The 20,131-nt window shown below is 37.2% G+C and overlaps 2 protein-coding genes across 7 annotated transcripts in view; both read left to right on the forward strand.

Moving 5' to 3' along the window:
* Positions 1 to 5,075, forward strand: part of tmcc3.S (transmembrane and coiled-coil domain family 3 S homeolog) — a 46,748-nt gene extending 41,673 nt beyond the window's left edge. The window contains exon 4 of the mRNA XM_018256010.2: positions 2,832 to 5,075. Coding sequence (XP_018111499.1) covers positions 2,832 to 3,134 — 303 coding nt within the window. The 3' untranslated portion in view covers positions 3,135 to 5,075. The remainder of the gene's footprint in view (positions 1 to 2,831) is intronic.
* The window catches only part of cep83.S (centrosomal protein 83kDa S homeolog), a 37,023-nt gene that overhangs the window by 6,848 nt on the left and 10,044 nt on the right, over positions 1 to 20,131 (forward strand). For 2 of the 6 annotated variants that reach the window (XM_041587601.1, XM_041587600.1), the window contains exons 2-9: positions 10,449 to 10,677; positions 11,138 to 11,288; positions 11,634 to 11,726; positions 11,893 to 12,024; positions 13,016 to 13,267; positions 16,410 to 16,541; positions 16,972 to 17,086; positions 19,813 to 19,957. In XM_041587601.1, the coding sequence (XP_041443535.1) occupies positions 10,544 to 10,677; positions 11,138 to 11,288; positions 11,634 to 11,726; positions 11,893 to 12,024; positions 13,016 to 13,267; positions 16,410 to 16,541; positions 16,972 to 17,086; positions 19,813 to 19,957 (1,154 nt within the window). In that variant the 5' untranslated portion in view covers positions 10,449 to 10,543. 6 annotated transcript variants of the gene reach the window in all.

Below are 20,131 nucleotides of genomic sequence, written 5' to 3' on the forward strand. Positions count from 1 at the left end.
CCAAAATAGGACAGAAAAGTCACAACACCCCATTCCCGAATAAGCTGAACGGTTTGACACCTCATTCATGGGTCTGCGACAAACTAATTATTCGATAAATTCCCCATTATAAGTCAATGGGGCAAATTTGGGGACCTCTCCTGCCCCGGGGGTAAAACTTATACCCTCGTGTGGGGTATCATCTGACACAGGTCGCAAACCTCTTCAAATGTGGTAAATTTAACGTTTCTACAAGATTCCCTCTCTGCGCTAGAATCCGTCAAAAGTTGGCCTCAATGTTAATCTATGGGACTTTTCGGGGTGGTTAATTGCCCCCACAAGGGGCAATTAACCACCCACCCCTTAGAAAAGTCATACCACCCCATTCCCGATTAAGCCGCACGATTTGACACCTCATTCATGGGTCTAGGACAAACGGTGCGGGACTAGTTACGCGCCAAACTTTCATACGGAAGAAGAATAAAAATAAGTTTGCAAGATAACAGTAGTGATGCTTTGCTTCGCAAGCACCACTAATAAGTTTGCAAGACTAGAGAGGTACATTTCCTGAAGAAAATGTGAGTGGTGCTTGCCGTGGCAAAACTCAGGCCCCCCCATATATGTTGGGTGTCTTGCCCAGTCGCCCCTGGTGCCTAGAGAGTTCACAAAGTCGGTAGAATCCGTATTAAACCGGTGAAATTTAAAGCCAACCAAATTTTACCATTGAAATCAATCCAAACAAACTGGCTATTTTTGGCTCCGCCCACTTTTAAAAATTTGCAACCCAGTCACCAAATGGACCAAGTTTGAGCACTCTTACATTAACAGTGTAAGAATGACAGGAATTTAAATATTCCCATTGAATAGCGTTAGGTAAAATTTGATTGGCTGTCTTAAGCTCCGCCCATTTTTCTGAATTTTAACTCCAGTTACCTAGTCATGGTCAGTGCCAAGTTTGGGGCCTCCGGTTTTAAAACTGTGAGAACGGCGGTAATCAAAAATTTTACATTGAAGTCAAGAGGTGAAAACGGATTGGCTGTTTATGGCTCCACCCACTTTTCCTAAATTTTGACCGCAGTCACCCAGTGAGTAATTGAGCCAAGTTTGGTACACCTAGCATTTAAACCGTGATAATAGCAGCAGTTTATCATTTTTCATTAAGGTCAAAGGCTGAAATCTGATTGGCTGTTGTTGCCCCGCCCCTTTTTTTCCTAATTGTGAACCACAGTCACTCAGTGACTAACATACCAAAGTTTGGGAATGCTGTCATTTAATGTGTAAAAATGGCAGCATTTCTATTTTTTTCTATTGAAAATCAATGAATGAAATTTGATTGGTTGTTGGTGGCTCCGCCCACTTTTTCTAAACTTGAAATGGAAACCCCCAGCGACCACATTTGTGATATTCAAGGTCCCTGACATCAATACTGAGAGAATGGCAGCCTTCTTAATTTTTCCCATTAAAACCAATCAAAGAAATCTGATTGGTTGCTTTTGGCTCCACCCACTTTTCTTAATTTTAATCCCAGTGACCAACTGTGCCAACTTTGAGGAGGCTGCCATTAACCGTCTAAGAGCGGCAGCAGTTTAAAATTTTCCTATTTAATTGAATGGCTGAAATTTGATTGGCTGTTGTAGACTCCGCCCACTTTTTGTAAATTTTGGCCGCAGTCACCCAGTGACCCACGGTGCCAAGTTTGGGAGCTCTGGCTTTATTACTGTGAGAATTACAGCTGTTTACATTTTCTCATTGAAGTCAATAGGGAAAATCTGATTGGTTGTTTGCGGCTCCGCTCACTTTTTTGGGTCCCCAAAATAGGACAGAAAAGTCACAACACCCCATTCCCGAATAAGCTGAACGGTTTGACACCTCATTCGCAAGCACCACTAATAAGTTTGCAAGATAACAGTAGTGATGCTTTGCTTCGCAAGCACCACTAATAATAATTATAGTCATCTGTGAAATAAACTTGACACATGTTTTAGCATAGGAAACATCCATTTTTGCCTTTAGAGGGGTCTAATAGACTGTAATGCTTATATATATATACACACAATGTCTTAGGGAGTCAAGGTTCGAATTTAAATTTTTTCCACTATTTGCATTTTTTGCACAAACACTCACAAATTAGAACTTCTGGTATTTATTAAGCAAAAAAACTGGAAAGTAAAAAATTGTCATCTAAAAGCTGGTGAGGTCATGTAAAAGTCAATTGGAGTTGTCCTATGCAAAATTCAAGGCATTTGGTTTTTAAATCAAGATTTTTCAGGTTTGTAAACTCACAAATTCATGTTTTAAGCCTTTAAACACAAGTTTTTTACATTTAGATTTTTTCAAAAATAGACGAACATTTGAGTTTTTCTAAATTGTGAGTTTGATTTTTTTTTATAAGCCCGCTAATGTTAAATATCTAAGAAATATCTCAACAAAAAAAGATTGATAGTAAGTTTCCTGAAATATCATTAACTGGATTTACTAAATAATCTGGTATTTTAGGCATATGCTATTTTAAATGAATTAAAACCAATTAAATTTCACTGTAGAATTAATACTTTATTTTAAACAGATTCCAGCTAGGGCATTATCTGCTAAGAATCCCCATACTTGGTTTTTCCCAAATCCATCTTAAATATACAAAATTGCACCATCTTTGGCAAAACCACCAAGTTTTCCTTATTGGAAACATTTGTGACCAAAGCAAGGACTCCTGTGTACACTCTCATTAGTGAAATGATTTCCTGCCCTTTAAATACTATTGTAGTACCTTGCCAGCTGTACCTGTCTGATACAGTGCTCTGTTAAGATTAGGACATACACAAATTTACTTTTGTTCATGTTTGTGTATCTCTTAGGAAGCGCTGGAATCCTGCCAGACACGAGTTTCTAAACTGGAGCTCCACCAGCAAGAACAGCTTTCTATACAGTCGGAAACTGTGAATGCCAAAGTACTCCTGGGCAAATGTATAAACATACTTCTCGCCTTAATCACCGTTGTATTGGTGTGTGTCTCGACTATTGCAAAATTTGTTGCTCCCATGATGAAGAGCCGCCTTCACATAATATTTACCTTCTTTGCTGTGACATTGCTTGCCATTGTTTGCAAAAACTGGGACCATATAGTATGTGCTATTGAAAGGACCATCATGCCAAGATGAACTCCGTGGCCTGTACATTCACTGCTTAAACTCACAAACTGTTTATTTCTGAGTGTCATTTTTTAGCAGGTGGGAATTTTGCTGCCTGTTGTCAGTACACTGTTATGTTTCATTATTTGTTGGCATGCACGACCTACCATGTTGCCTTAACATAACTAGAATCCATTTTTTCTGGAGAGTGTATTAAGTAGCAGTGGTACAAATCCATTATACAATCTTTTGGCTTACAAGCCTTTGTTGTAGTCCTAATATTTATTGGGGCTTTAAAAAGCAAACGTTTTTTTCTGTGAATTCTTGACTGTTTTTTCTATGTCATTGTTCGAAGAACACGTATTACAGCTATAAAAGCATAAATCTATATGGTGGCACTGGCAACTCAAACAAAATGTTACATTGTCAAAAATAGAAAAACTTATATTTTACGTTTTAAGGGACATTACTAAGAATATAATTGCTTTGCCACTGTGCATAATGGGGATGAAAACATTTTCATGAGATGTCCAATATAGCCTGCAATGTTTGTTTATTTGGCTTTTATTGCTCCCTAATTTGGAGGATAATTTGCTGCAAAATTAAAAAAAACTGTGGTAAATTAAATTGTTTTTTAGTAAAATGAATGGTATTCCCATACCCCCCCCCCCCAAAAAAATCACCTCTTAATTGATGGCAGTTTATGGGAAACTTGACATATATGTGTTATAGGTGCAATATTCTGTTCCTTTAAAATAGTTAAAATGTTACAAATCTATTTTTTATTCTAGTAACACCTTGCAAAAAAGCCTAAAAATACTTACTTGCCATCAATGTTCTGTGTACTATGTAGCCACTATATGTAGTAACTATACTATGCCTGTCTGTGCTCATGACCATATAAACTAATTCTAGAGAACAAAGGCATTGATATAGCATCATAAATTTACCCAAGCTCTATCTGGCATCTCTTTTGCCCAGTGTAGGCTGGTAGGCATTGTGCATCAGCCTTGCCCAGCTAGGTTGATACACACTGAATCTGCAAGGGATTTATACTGTGACATCAGTTAGCCAGAAATCTCCACAATACGTCAGTCTCGTTTCCTATATTGTACAATTTAAAGCAACCTTCATTTTCTCAGATACATTTTTCCTGTACTAATAGGATAGCATATTTTACTCTTTGTTAATTATGCTGGCTTAAATCTATGGTTATTCCATTAGAACTCCTTTTTTAAATGTATATGTTCTTGCTAGACACATTATGCAAAGACTTGTTATCCATGATACCATAGGTCCTGATATAACTTTTTTAAATGTGCTTTGGATTAATAGGAAAATAGAGTTTTAAAAGGGAGGGGGAGGGTTGATAATGAAACTAAAATCAGTGAAAATTTAAAATTTTTAATAAGAAAAACTTTATAAGAAAGCATACTGTAAAAGCTGCAGGCAATTTCTATTATATAAGCATCATTTCAATGTAATGTCTGTGTTTCCTGTTAAACTTGGTCTTTTTTTCTATGGTGGGAACTATTTAGGGTTAGATATGGAAAGGCAGAATTTTTTTTTCACTTGAAAAAATCCAAATATCGATCGTTTTACTGATTTCATTAATGGAAAGACACTAGTTTTAGAAGACAGTAATTTTATATACAAGCCTGTATGCATGAAACCACTTCCCCCACCCAATTGGTATCATTTGTAACATTCTTGTGTTCTGTCTGTAAACTATTATTGTACTGTTTATTAAATACCCTGTCAAACATAAAAGGATTGCACTAATGTACAGTTAGCTTGCAATATGCTTCGAATCTGAAAGAATTATATCCCAGCACTTGAAAAGGCGAATCATGTTGTGTTTTTCTTTCTTTAGAAACCACAAATTGCACATTTTTAAACTGTGAAAAAATAGAGCTTTTTTCCTTTATGCAGTAGCTTTTATGCAAAATAAAATGCTTTATTTTGAGAAAAGATGTTTAAACTTGCTGTGATTCTCTGTCAACAAAAAGGGACAATTTGCAATTCAAGCAGTAACAACACTGCGAAAGATGATGTACTATAATGTTTGTAATACTGAACTGTAACTGTCACTTGTCAGCCATACTTAAGATGGAATAATCACACTTGCACAGATGACCTCTATGTTTTGGGGGTTTTTTTTCACAGATCTTACTAAGGCCTCTAAATGTACAGAAATTCAATGCACTGTGAAGATTGGCCTCAAAGTTGACCTGTAACCCTGTGACTGGACGTGTAACATAATAGCCACACCACTACTTCCTGCTTTGCAGGTCTCTTGGTTTCCACTGACTGGTTACCAGGCAGTAACTAATCAGTGACTTGAGGGGTCATATCTGTTGCTTTTGAATGTGAGCTGAATGCTGAGGATCAATTGCAAACTCACTGAACAGTTATGTCCTATGTGCTCCCCCTTAAAGTCGCTGATTTGAAAAGCAGGAAGTTCTGTTCTGTTAGACATCAGCACTCTCCAGCCTTTATATATTACATTTTGGCTAAGTAACTATATTAGAAACATTTTTTATTTTGCACAGCCTACCTTTTTACCCTTTTTTATTTTTTTTTTTTTTTATTAAAACTGTTCCTTTAAGGACAGGCCAAACCTGGTTTTCTTAAGTGGGCTGCATTATAAAGATGGTGATAAAACTGAATTTGTATCCTTTATTGCAAGAAGTTGACAGATTTGATCTAAAGTTTAGTAAAGAGGTGGTATGAAGATGGAGCACCCCCATTCGTTGTGAAATTTGTAATACTTCTAAATGTATAATCTTAAAGTCATACACTGACTGTTTGCACTTTGTCATCTAGATTTAATTGTTCTTATCCAAATCAGACTCTGCTTTCATTCTTTATATTGCTAGACAAACCTATTTTTCCATCACATATGTAATTGACATGCTTTGTATAAATGTTTTTGTTGAACTGTATGATAATTTATAATCAAATTCAAGTGCCATTTATATATTCTGTTTTCAAGTAAACTCCTTTTTTTGATTCTGTGTACTTGTGCTTATAATATAGAAGCAATTGTGTGTACAAGTATCTATAAATCTATAGATGGATGGGATAGGTGATTGAAATTCCATTGGTACTTGAGGTTTACATTATGGGTTATTGTAGGAAGTGATCACGGTGAGCTTGGAGTGTGGTGTTAAAGGAGACATATTGTGTGAAAAACATGAATGTGCCAGTGCATATACAAGGAATAAGTATGTAGTGTTTTGGATTGATTTATGGAACATTTCTGCAAAAACCCAACTAGTCTGGTGATCCGTTCTGCTTTCTGCTGCCTCTTTTCCCAGGCTGTGCAGGGGAGCCAAGCAGCACTCAGCACTGTAGGATAGGAACCAATCAGCAACTAGGCTGACCTGATAGGGAACTGAAGCCTGTCTTTGTTTGTGTGAATGCAAGGTTGTCATTGGTTATCCCCTCCTACTGTGGCAAGGACTGTTAGGACATTCCCATCCCCTATTTGAAAATGAGAATGGAGCAATTTTTAAAGAGCACCAGCACCTTCTATTATTCATTATTGTCTACAAGCTATATGTTTCCTCATATATCTCAAAAGCATTATGAGGGGTATGGACAGGCACCATTAAGTTAGGAAATACCTCCCTTCCTATTGGCTAAAAATCAACAGGCACTAATAATAATACATTCTATAATTTTCACAAAGAATGTGATTAAACCTCTTTTCTGTATGGGAGTTTTGTCAAATTACTGCAAGAACCAGTTAGTTAACATCACTTACATTAGACTTTTTCTGATTCAGATTTTAGTTAGAATGAACGTGGATCCAAGTGGTAATGTTTAGTCTAAAATTTACCAGAGTAAAAAAAAGTTTGGTTTCCAGCACACTGTGTTGCCTGTGAGAGGAGATGAGAGCTCCTCAGAGAGACTGCTTTTGGTTAGAAGACACAGTATACTAAACAGATGAATACATTTGGGGGCCGATTCACTAAGGGTCGAATATCGAGGGTTAATTAACCCTCGATATTCGACTAGGAATTAAAATCCTTCGACTTCGAATATTGAAGTCGAAGGATTTAGCGCAGATAGTTCGATCGAAGGATAATTCCTTCGATCGAACGATTAAATCCTTCGAAACGAACGATTGATTGAAGGCAAGATGAGAGAGGGATAATGTGGAGCGGCGACAGGTATGCTTATCTCAGCTTCAGCACAAAATACCGACCATTATAGCCCGTTTGGATACATATCACTAAATATTGCAAACTTAGAATGCAAATTCTCCAGTTGCTGTTTTTAAAAATGTCGCTACACATTTTGTACGGCAGGTTTCACTGCTCTGTAATTAGTTGCGTAAGGAATTCTGACCACTACTGTACAATATCTCAGTCTCGTACCTCCTAACATTTTGGAAGTAAAAAGAGGGACAAAAAAAATTTTTCACACGTAGAACAGCGAAATGTTTTGACCATGCCCCTTTCTGTGGCCACACCCCCTAATAACCATGTTCATTTTGCAAAATTTGGCAGGTTATGAAAGTATGAAAATATTTCTCCTTATCTAAACTGTTTTTTTTGTGTCTCAAAATTGTTACAAAGTATCTTATTTGCACCTGTTCTGGGCTCTCTGCTAAAAGTCAAGTGAGAAACTTTATTTCTTTTTATGGCTGTTCAGTGCAGAGAAAATAGGGACTTTCCAGTACAAATGAGGGACTGCAATTTGAGCTGTCAAAAGAGGGACTATCCCTCCGCCCGAAAAAGGGACAGTTGGGAGGTATACAATCTACTTGCTTTCTCTCCCGCCTATACTCCCGCTACGCTTGCAACGTCAACCTTTCAGCGAAATAAGCCGCAGTGCGCCTGCGCAATTGTGTGGACTGCGTGACGCACGGGGGAGGGGTGGTGACACTGACCAATCACTGAAAAGAGGAAGCGCCATTTTTAAAATGTCAAGAAGCAAAGGAGGAAGTAGGGTTTCGGAGATTTAAAAGTTCCATTTTAATATGTCACGAGTCACGACTGCAGTCATAATGCTGCACGTACATAGGGAGTTACCTGCTCTTCTCGCTTTCTGACGGTGAGTAGATGCTGATTCACGTATTCACATTTACGTAGCCCTTTTCGAATCGTTTTTTCTTTGGAATTGGCTGTGGTGCTATGATCAGTCTTTATGGATATGGACAGAAGTGCTGCCGGGATAAAATGCAGCGTAAGGTGGAATGTATCGCTATCCTTGATCAGATCGATGTAGGGCGCCATGATGGTTGCTGTGGAAACGGGACGCCGCTTGCACTTGTTACTGGTTGGTGTCATGGGAAACTAAGGGCTGCAGTGTTATTGCCTCAATTGCCAGGATGTGGATGCAATGTCTCTTCTATTGGAGCCGTGTGAGTCCAGTGGTGGGTGACATCACATGTCAAATCACATTACACATGTTTAATGTTAAAAGCAAAATAAAACAGAACACAATACATGCCAATTCAGTTGGAGTATGAGGGGTGGGGGCAGTGGGGCTCACACATGGTAGATTTTACCTTCAGTAGCTCTCACACCTCATGCAAAAACATGAGTTAGTGCAGTTGAAGAAATGGCTGCATTAACTCATGAACTTCTCAGTAGAATATGTGAATGCACGTTCAAGAAATTAATTATAGGAGATAAATTATTTCCTGAACATATTATGTGCCAGTATGTGAGACTGACCCTCAGGCACATGTTCATTTACATACAGTATGATTTCCACAGCCCCATAAGGTGTGTCAGGCTATCGTTGAGTGTAAGGCATTTGAGTGGCCCATTCTTGCTTGGAGTCTCCAGGGGTGTAACTACAGAGGAAGCCCAGGAGGTGTATGGGGTCCCAGGAGGACCTAATTAAAGAGCAATGTCAACACATCTTGGTAAAACAATTCAGAAAGAGAACTATCAGAAGAGTTATAGTGTTTTGCACTATCCATTTACCCAAATACAAGAATGTGTGTGCTTCAACCACCTCTCAAAGACCCTTTTTGGGCAGAGTGCAGAGCAGTGCAAAGAGCCTTGCCAGGGGTCAAACATATAGTAGAGAAGAAATCATTGCAGCACCTCTTTGTTGCAAAAGTTAAAATGTTGTGTTTATTTGGTCAGTAACCAACAGGCAACGTATCAGGCTTAGTCTTGCCCTTGCCTCTCAAGCTTGAAAAATTTGCTGTGTGGCCCAGTAACATCTAATTAAGCCATTGGCAGTCTCACTGAATGTTTGGCATAAGCCAAGAAACAGAGCTCTATAGGGAATGTAGAGAGGCTAACAAATTACGTTTAGCATTTGAATATGGGAATTCAGTGGAAATATTAATATTGAAATTGAGTACAGGACAGACCTTTCCTAACTCTAGCTACAACATAAACCAAAAATGCTGAATAAGGGAAAAACTAATATGAAAACTTTCCATCCATATATATACTCCTCATTACAAAGCTCTATCTTGGGGCCTCATACAACTATATGATTGAGTATCTGACAAGAATTTACCCTGACAAGAAGCCCTGCATCTTCTTTCACCAGGACTGCTCTCTGTAATAAGTTAGATTCCTGGTAGAGCCGCCTGGTGATTGGAAAGGCAATCTATCCGTCCCCATGCAGTTCTGCCTGTACTTAAACTTCCATGAAAAAATGAGCTATAGGGAAAGCTGTGAGAGGGAATGAACATGCAGGCACCTTATCAACTGCCCTCCCTTCCAAAGTCCGCAGCTCACTTACAGCAGTGGGCCCAGTAATCCAAGTAAGTGCAGCACGTCTGGGTTCCCCTAAAAACCCAAAATACTGTCCACTGAACGACGGCCTTGCTTGTACAAATATGGTGGACCAATTTATCTGCACTTACCCCACACTACCTGCCATATATCACCATTCTTATGTGTTTTTTTCTGAGGGACTGGCTGCTTCCTTCCTGGGTGCTGTGACTGGAATAAAAAGTTGATTTTTATAGCTATCGGTTGGCTTTAGATTAAACACTTGGATCAAGTGCATCCTTTTTCCAAATGCCGCCACAAGTTGTGGTGTTAAAGTCTCCTCCTGTCCCTAACAGGACTCTAACCTGCATATGTAATAAAAGGCACCAAATTTGTTCAGTAGCAGTAACCCATAACAACCTATAAGATGTTTGCTTTTAAACAGGAAGCAGGTACCAGTATATTCTTCATTTTAGTAAAATCTATCTTGGACAACTGTTAAGTTTGCTCCTGTCTTATCAAAATTGCCTTATCTGTTGGCAAACTAATAATTTCGAGTTATTCTAAAAATCCATATGCTGTTTCTTGCAAATAATTATGGACGTATCTGGATATTTAGTTAATTGTTTTTTTCTTTTTTCTTCTTCAGGTAATTGAGTCCCTAAGGAAAATAGATCAGGGAGGAGAATCTGGTGCATTCACTCGTCTTTCTTTTGTTTGGCTTCACTCTTAACCCTTCCAGAAATGCTTCCTCAAATAAGCAGTACTCTTGCTGTTTCTGCAGCTGACACAGAAATACAGAAACTTCTCATCGATGAACAAATGAGATGTGAACATCACAAAACAAACTACCAGACCCTGAAGGCAGAGCATACCAGGTAGTGTAATATATTTTATGTATTTATTTTCATTTTTTAATGAAGAGTATGCATTTCTAACAGCAGCTCATTAATATCCCTCTTAATAGCTAGGGCCAAAACTGCACTTCATAATCAAGGCAAGGCTTTACCAGGAACCGATAAGGAGGCTACATTATGTTTTCATCCCTTGAATTAATGGCCTTTTTATGCAGAACAGTATTTTATTTAAGTAGTCGCAGAATGACACTGCCTGGAATTATTCAACTTCTCTACAAAAATCCCCAGATACTTTTCAATTAAGGAAACCCCTAACACACTGCTATTTAGTGTATAACTTGTATTTATATTATTTCTGCATAACCTTGCATTTATCAACATTGAACTTCATTTTCCAGTTTGGTGGCCAGTTTTCTAATTTAGTCAAAGTAGATTTTTCTTTTTTTTTTGTATTATCTTTTGTTGGATGCTGTGATTATAGGTTGCAGGACGAGTACATAAAGTCACAAAATGAGTGCAAGCGACTGTTGGTGGAAAAGCAGAAGACACAAGAGAAATTCCAGTTTATGCTTGCTGAGTTACAGCGGGAGCTTTTAGATAAAACACAGGAAGCTGAAGAGCTGAAACTAAAGGTAAGCACAATTGTATATATATATTTTTTTTATATACTTGTCTTCTGTAACAGTAGAGAAACAAAAAAAAAGTTAAATGTTAGTTTCTAAAAGCATATACAATGTACAGTGTATATAAAGGCATGGAAGAAATCGCTGCTAGAAATGTATTACTGTTCTTCACTTTTCAGGACTCAACCATTTCCAGTATGGAGATAAAGGAATATTACATAATAAAAGAAAATTTGTGTTTTATAGTGATAAATGGGAATTGGATGTTAAGACTTGCATTAAATTAATTTATTAAAAAGCTCCTTCATTTAAAGAATCTGGCCTTTGTAAATCATTAAGTTACATCATTTTTAGGTGCTGTCACCTCAGAAATTAGAACTACTAAAAATTCAAATGCTAGAAGAACAAGAAGCTCCAATGAAAGAACGTTATCGGCTGCTGGAGGGCGTGAGTACTAGTAGTTTTCTTACATAATTATTATATTCTTGTGAAATCATAATATTTTCATCATTAAAATTTTGTTTTGGTTTTATTGGCATACTTATAATTCCTCCATGCATTTCTCAGGCATACCATTCTACCATGGACTAAGAAATGTGTTTCTTTACTATAGGAAGCAGAAAAATACAGGTGCGACTATAATAAGCTTAGATATGAGCTTACTTTGCTAAGAGCAGAATTTGACCATCAAAAGGAAGAACATGAACGTGTTTTACAGGAACAACGGATAAAATATGAAGCTGAGGTAGTTATGAGGAAAAAAAATGTATTAGTTCATTATGTTTAATTTTTTATCGAGTTATTACTCAACATTTTCTCATAATTCTTGGAAACTTGTCAGATCCTTTTTAGTTTTTTTTTTTGTTAGTGAATTCTAGTAAACTATGCAAGTAATCCTTATGTACATTTCCTTTCCATTTATGAGAAGGAAACATTAACCATTTTAAACCATGGGCAAACTTCAAAAATTTGTAAATTTTTTTTATTAAGTTTCATTGTTTAGTTCCAAGGGCAAATATTGGAGTAGCCGAGGCAAACAAATAGTCCAACATTTTGCAGTGGTGTCTACATAGCAATCAGTGTGCCACTATTATCAGGCCAGCCCTGCCCACCATGTTGATGACCTCACAAAAGGGGCAGGGCAGGTAAAACCAACATCACTACTGTATACCAACTGACACAATTTGCAGCTCGTATATAATTCACTGTAGTTTAACCTTTCAAACTGTTTTATTTTTTATGCCAATTATTAGGTAGGATGATACAATCTTATACAGGGGTGGGATCTATTATCCAGAATGCTTGGGACCTGGGGGTTTTCTGGATAACGGATCTTTCTGTAATTTGGATCTTCATACCTAAAGTCTACTAGAAAATCATGTAAACATTAATTAAACCCAATACCCTGGTTTTGCTTCCTATAAGGATTAATTATATCTTAGTTGGGAACAAGAACAAGGAAATCATTTTTAAAAATTTGGATTATTCGAATATAATGGAGTCTATGGGAGACAGCCTTTCCGTATTTCGGAACTTTCTGGATAATGGGTTTCCGGATAACGGATCCCATACCTGTACGAATTTAGAAAAACTTGGATGGGTTTTTTTTTTGCAGGAAAACATATTGGACCTTTTCTCCAGATGGAACATTACGGATACAGAGTTCTTTGTTTATAATTTCTTATTTATTAAACAACCCATACATAAATAATTAGTTGTGTTGAATGTTTCCACAGATTTTACAACTAGAAAGAGAAAAAAAAGAGCTCCATGATCAGATCATGTCTGTTGATCCCTCAAGAGACCGCAAACGCGTGGAGGTTCTCTTAAGGGAAAAAGCTCAATTAAACCAAAAGGTAAAGAGCTTAGAAGCTGAGACTACTGAACTGCGTGCAGAAGTGGAAAATTGTGGTGATCAGGCAGAAAATGTCCAGAGAATACAGGTGCGGCAGATGGCGGAGACTCAAGCAACCATTCGCTCTATGGAGGTAAGGCTATTATTCTTAGAAAATACTTGCAACCCTTGAAATTAGTCGTTCTGTTTTCATCTTAAAAGGTTTGTTAATTTTAAAGAGACCTAGAAAGTGTAATATTTGACACCTGTAAAAGCCATGACCACTAACTATCCCATTATATTTTACATTTTACAATTTATTCAATTTTTATTTGTTTTTAACTTTTTTTAAAGCTTTCTTTTAAAGTTTTTTTTTTTTTTTATTATGATACTGTGCAAAACAATTTCATGTGTAATAACTATCACTCAAAATCTGGATTGTGAATTCTAAACTTTAAAAAGGCAAACACTTCTGTTTTTTTATTGGACATGAGAGAGTGACAGTAAATTGTTCTGTGTGCCCTTTTAATTTCCATATTAAGGTTTACTTGCCCTGAAAAAAATCCAAACCTCTTGTTTGTGTACTGTATGTACACTATTCAAATGAACACCTGTTTGGCTGAGCGACACTTTTTAGAGAACAGGAACTAAAATAGCACAGTGAACCTCTTCCTTGTTGGAACAGTGCAGTAATTGTTAAGGCTATACAAAACCAGCAACTCTCACATATAAGTCTGCTTACATCAATAAGAGCTGCAATGGCTTGTGATGGATTATAAACATCAACGTTTTGATAAAGAAACAATTTTTATATGTATTAAAGATCTTTAGTATTTCACATTGTTTGTATTTCACATTGTTCAAATGAGCAGCAGTATGGTTAATATTTGTTAAGGATGTGCCAAATCCACTATTTTGGTTTTGGCCAGCCCCCCAAATTCTTTTTGAAAGATTTGGCCGAATACCGATCAGAAGCCAAATCCAAATGTACAATGTAAATCAGTGGAGAGAAGGGAAGTGGATACGTTTTTTACTTCCTTGTTTTGTGCCGAAAAGTCACAAGACTTTAATACTCTGATTTGTTTTGGTCAGGAATAAAGATTTGTCCTTTTTCAGCTGGACACAGATTCGGCAATGTTTTTGAACATCTTAGCCTTGTTCTGAGGTTAACAAACAAGGGAAAGTTGTGCTCACCACTATTTTTTAAAACCATTAGGCGGGGGTGCAATGAGGCTGTGACCACAAAATACATATAGTCAAATACAAGAGTCCTCTGCACTCAACCCATTATCAATATATTTAAGACAGCGACATTTTGTGCATACTGCTACTAAAAATGCCTTACCCTTTAAACAAAACAGGGATTGTTTGTCCATATATTGCAATATATTTAAGCTGGCCAACTACGTCAAAGTCATCCCATATCTGGCCAGTCCTATGCTCAATTTTATCTGATTCATTAAGAATTCTATTGCTTCATTATACATTTTACAAAGGGACTAGGTATTACCTGCAACTTAACTTGCTGCTTTCAAAGTAAACCTCCATACTTGGCTGCCCTTTTATTAGACACCAGTGGGATCACCTGACTATAGCTGGGAAGGGTGGGAGCTACAACATAGAGCTGGTCACTGCTCCTGTATAAACTATAACAAACAAGGGAAAGTTGTGCTCACCACTATTTTTTAAAACCATTAGGCGGGGGTGCAATGAGGCTGTGACCACAAAATACATATAGTCAAATACAAGAGGTCCTCTGCACTCAACCCATTATCAATATATTTAAGACAGAGACATTTTGTGCATACTGCTACTAAAAAATGCCTTACCCTTTAAACAAAACAGGGATTGTTTGTCCATATATTGCAATATATTTAAGCTGGCCAACTACGTCAAAGTCATCCCATATCTGGCCAGTCCTATGCTCAATTTTATCTGATTCATTAAGAATTCTATTGCTTCATTATACATTTTACAAAGGGACTAGGTATTACCTGCAACTTAACTTGCTGCTTTCAAAGTAAACCTCCATACTTGGCTGCCCTTTTATTAGACACCAGTGGGATCACCTGACTATAGCTGGGAAGGGTGGGAGCTACAACATAGAGCTGGTCACTGCTCCTGTATAAACTATAACAAACAAGGGAAAGTTGTGCTCACCACTATTTTTTAAAACCATTAGGCGGGGGTGCAATGAGGCTGTGACCACAAAATACATATAGTCAAATACAAGAGTCCTCTGCACTCAACCCATTATCAATATATTTAAGACAGCGACATTTTGTGCATACTACTACTAAAAAATGCCTTACCCTTTAAACAAAACAGGGATTGTTTGTCCATATATTGCAATATATTTAAGCTGGCCAACTACGTCAAAGTCATCCCATATCTGGCCAGTCCTATGCTCAATTTTATCTGATTCATTAAGAATTCTATTGCTTCATTATACATTTTACAAAGGGACTAGGTATTACCTGCAACTTAACTTGCTGCTTTCAAAGTAAACCTCCATACTTGGCTGCCCTTTTATTAGGGCAGCACAAAATGTCGCTGTCTTAAATATATTGATAATGGGTTGAGTGCAGAGGACTCTTGTATTTGACTATTTGTTCTGAGGTTAGGAGGCCTGAACGAATACTGAACCGTTATTGACTAAACCTAAAAGTCTGTAAACTGTAATAGAGTGCCATTGCACACAAATTTTAAAACCAGTGCACACTGCTAATGGTGAAGTGCACAAAAATGCATTTGTATGTACATAAACCAGCACTTGATATGACTTCTCTACAGTTTTATAAAAACTTCAACAAATTCTGGTTTGAATGGATGGTTGTGTTGCATACCTTTTCCTTCGACCAGATTCAGCAAGTTCAAACTAATTGAATCGGGTAAAAATGTTTTTTGCACAGTTATACAATGAAAGTGGTTTTGACTCGTGTAATTCATGTGCGCTAAGCGGAAAATCTCGTTTTGGGTGCTTTGATGCCCACAGGGATGTATAATTTCCCCATGGAAGACAAAGCAGGCATGTGCCATTACTGTACAAGTTACCAGGGACAGTTTTTCGGCTCTAGTACAATGCCAACAAAGGCATGGTTCTTACCTTGCATCATGGCAGAAATGTTCCTGGGAGAAAAGAGTCCCATTCTGAGTACAGTAATTCTTGAATTGGTGAACTCAATCAATGCTTAACTGAAATAGAATATTGTTTTTTTTTTTTTAAGTGTACAAGTTGTTCTTTTAATACATGACTATTTTCTAATTTACTTAAAATATAGATTTATTTTGTCTAGGCAGAAAAACAGTCTATGAAATTGCAGCATGAACGTTTGGAAAAACAACTGCATGAATATACAGAGCAAAATACTATTCTGACCACAAAGTTGCACAAAATTGAAAGAGAAATAAATGCACTAATTAGCCAGGTAAGCATTTACTGTCTTCATTAAAACATCAAAACATTAAACTGGGTTGGAAGAAATTTTTTATGTTTACCACACACCAAGAATCTGACCATGTATAGCATAATATTAATTTTATCTTTTTCTGATATTGAGCAGTAGGCTTAAATACAATATCTGATGCTTAAAGGTAAACTGCCAATGGATAAGGAGAAAATTTGCCACAAGGACTGTGTTAATCTGCTAAAACTGTTGTAAAATATTCTCAGAATATTTGTATCAGACAATTGCATTTTTTCTTGCACTGCAATTTGTTAAATTCTGAAAATTGTCTGTTATAGTGGCCTGGAGTTGGAAAGCCATATCTAGTAACATGCAGTCATATTATGTATACTCTTTCATGTTACAATACAATTTAAAACTGCGTGTTTTCTGTTTTAATTAAATTCAACAGACAGATGAACTCAAATATTCCCATAAAATGGAAATTTCTAACATCAAGCTAGAAGAAGCAAAAACAAAGAATGAAGTGGAACGTGAGCGAGACAAAGTTCAGAATCAGCTGGATGGTATGACTTTTTTAAATTTATTTTTCAAAAAGAAGTCTAGACAACCAATTTAAAGTTTACTAACCCAAAAAGGCAGAGCTGGGTTGGCCCTTCCAGATATGTATCTATACTATCTGGCAGCACAACTGTGCCACCTAACCATGTGGGGGGAAGGATTGCATCATAGAGTACTGCATTCGCTTTGGGCTCAGTTGACTGGATTCACGGATAATCCAGTGAGCTGGATCCTAGGGAAATCTGTCACTACATCTCAAGCACTACTCTCCCCTCCCATCAGTTCCTTACGTAAGGTGTGGAAAATGGCAAATACATTTATTAAATCCCCTGTCATGGACCTACTTACACCAATATGGAATAACCATGACTATCCCCAGTTGGTAAAGTTAGGCCCAATGAGTCTTTGGTCAGACCGTGGTGTGACTACTTTAGGGGATGTGTGGCATGATGGTAAACTAATCTTTTGCACAATTGAAGGACCAATTCCAGATTCCACACAATCAATGGCTGACCTTTCGCAAGCTTAGCCGTGCACTGTGTCACAAACAAGCGTCAAGACGTATGACTGTCCACGCACTCCCTTTTGGTATACATCAAGAGGGGAAATACAAAAGGTTTGGTCACAATATTATATGCTAAATTGCTACAAGAAGTGCACGGAAACAACCTAGATGGGCTACAAAGTAAATGGGAGGTGGATGTGGGCCCAATCCTAGATGAGGAATGGCAAGAAGCACAGGAAGCCCCATAGTTAGTATCCCCCAATTATAGGTTACGGCTAATTCAGTTATATATTCTCCACAGGGCTTACTACACCACTGTCAGACTCTACTACATTAATGCCAACACCTCGGATGTTTCGCTAGGTGTGCTTTGAACAGGGGGACGTTGATACACGTGCTGTGGAGCTGCACTAAACTTATTTAATACTGGAGGGAAGTAATAGATACTTTAGAGGGGGTGCTACAGGTGACAATTTATCAGAACAGCTAAAACATGTGTCTTGGCCATAATACAAGACCTTAAGTTAAATCAATACCAGTCACTCTTTCTCCTTGAGGTGTTATTACTAGCTAAAAGATTAATCACTCAGAACTGAAGAGCTGTGACTCCTCCTACCTTCTCTACTTGGAAAGCAATAATGCAGGACACCTGCAACACTGAGACTTTAATGTACCTAAAAAGGGGAGTCCCCACCAAATTTCATAGAATTTGGGGTCCCTAGTCCTACATTTACCTCGAACACCCAAGACAACCTACAGCAGTTTAAGTCAAGCTATGACGGAATGTCTGATGCATGCTATGCCTTTTTCTCTTTGCTATATTTAGACGTGTAACATGTAACACTGTATCTTCCCTTGTTTTGATTATTTGTTGTAAATTGCTTGCTTTTATTCACTCAATAAACTACCCGAATTTGAAAAAAAAAAAAGGGGGGGTTACTAACCCAAAGTAAGAAAAATATAAACCACGGCAATGTTGCAGCAAATCTAAATTGCAACAGCCCTCAAATAATTTTCAACAATCTATTGTAAATTTCTCTTTGTAGAGCATGAAAATTGTTGGACACTTCATTTGGTGGTCTATAAATGCATTAGACAAAAATAAAATGGTTTCTACAGGCAAAAGTGTATATGGGGATTGTTATTGCTTGAAGTTACAGAATAAGGTAACATCTTCTGTACATATATGTAAAGTAGATGTTACAGACATACAATAGTAGAAATAAATAAATTAAAAACCAAGGATTACTTCCAGTAAAAAGAGTTAGTAATGAACCTAATTCTAAAACGTGGATTTAAATAAATGTTGATGGCTACCAATAATGATAGTGTTGACTATATCCAAAACTCTATGAGCTTATTTCATAAAGGGGTCTATGTTTTCCCCTTTAATGATTGCAGACAGGTAATTCAGGTATGGGACCTGTTATCCAGAATGCTCGGGATTTGGGATTTTCCGGATAGCGGATCTTTACGTAATTTGGGTCTTCAAGCCTTAAGTCTACTAGAAATTAATTTAAACATTAAATAAACCCAATAGGCTGATTTTGCTTCCAATTAGGATTCATTATATCTTAGTTGGGATCAAGTACAAGCTACTGTTTTATTATTACAGAGAAAAAGGAAATCATTTTTAAAAATTTGGATTATTTGGATAAAATGGAGTCTATGGGAGACAGCGGTTCCGTAATTCGGAGCTTTCTGGATAGCGGGTTTCCGGATAAGGGATCCTATACCTGTAGTAAATAACATTTTAAACCTGACCACTTTGAAAGCTAAATTAAAAGCTACTCTTATGACTAGCTATCTCGTAGACTTGTATTTTCTTTGTTAGTTTGTGCAAAGGATAAATTGCTCTCCCTGCCTAAATAAACTCTATGGACATCAAAGGTACTAGGGATGTGCCAAATCCTAGCCTGTTTTGGCAGGATTGTGATTTGGCTGAATCCAAGTGCTTGGCCAAACCAAATTCAAATCATTAGAATCAAGTGATTTTGATCACATGATTTTGAAAATGTTTGTTTTTTTTCCCCCCCCTCCGTTATGCTCATTTGTATATACAAATATACATTTAGTTCTGGTTTCCGCAAACTCCATTGTGGAAGATTCAGTATTTGGTTGAATCCAGAAAAATTTGACTCACTGCAGAGAAATCAGTCATTCTGTTTATTAAAGAGCAATATATTTATTTTAACTTGTATCATTTTGTCACATTCCTCCCTGCAGTATTGCACACTGAATATGGAATCCTGAAAGCAACACGGGATAGGCAAAAAGAAATGTTGGCAGAAAAAGATCGTGACTTGATACGGAAAGTACAGGCTGCCAAAGAAGCAGGATTCCAGCAGATTGGCATACTTCAGGATGAAAGGTTAGAGCCATCTTTTCTGGGGAGATTGTTCATAATCCGTAACATCATAAAAATATACTTGTGCAAATTATATTTTTTTTGTTTGTGCCTGCACTAAACCTAACCTTTTTGTTGGATGATTACAAGGCTAATCTCTCTCTCTCTCTCTCTCTCTCTCTCTCTCTCTCTCTCTCT

Source organism: Xenopus laevis, chromosome 3S (genome assembly GCF_017654675.1).
Source record: "Xenopus laevis strain J_2021 chromosome 3S, Xenopus_laevis_v10.1, whole genome shotgun sequence".
NCBI classification, from domain to species: Eukaryota; Metazoa; Chordata; class Amphibia; order Anura; family Pipidae; genus Xenopus; species Xenopus laevis.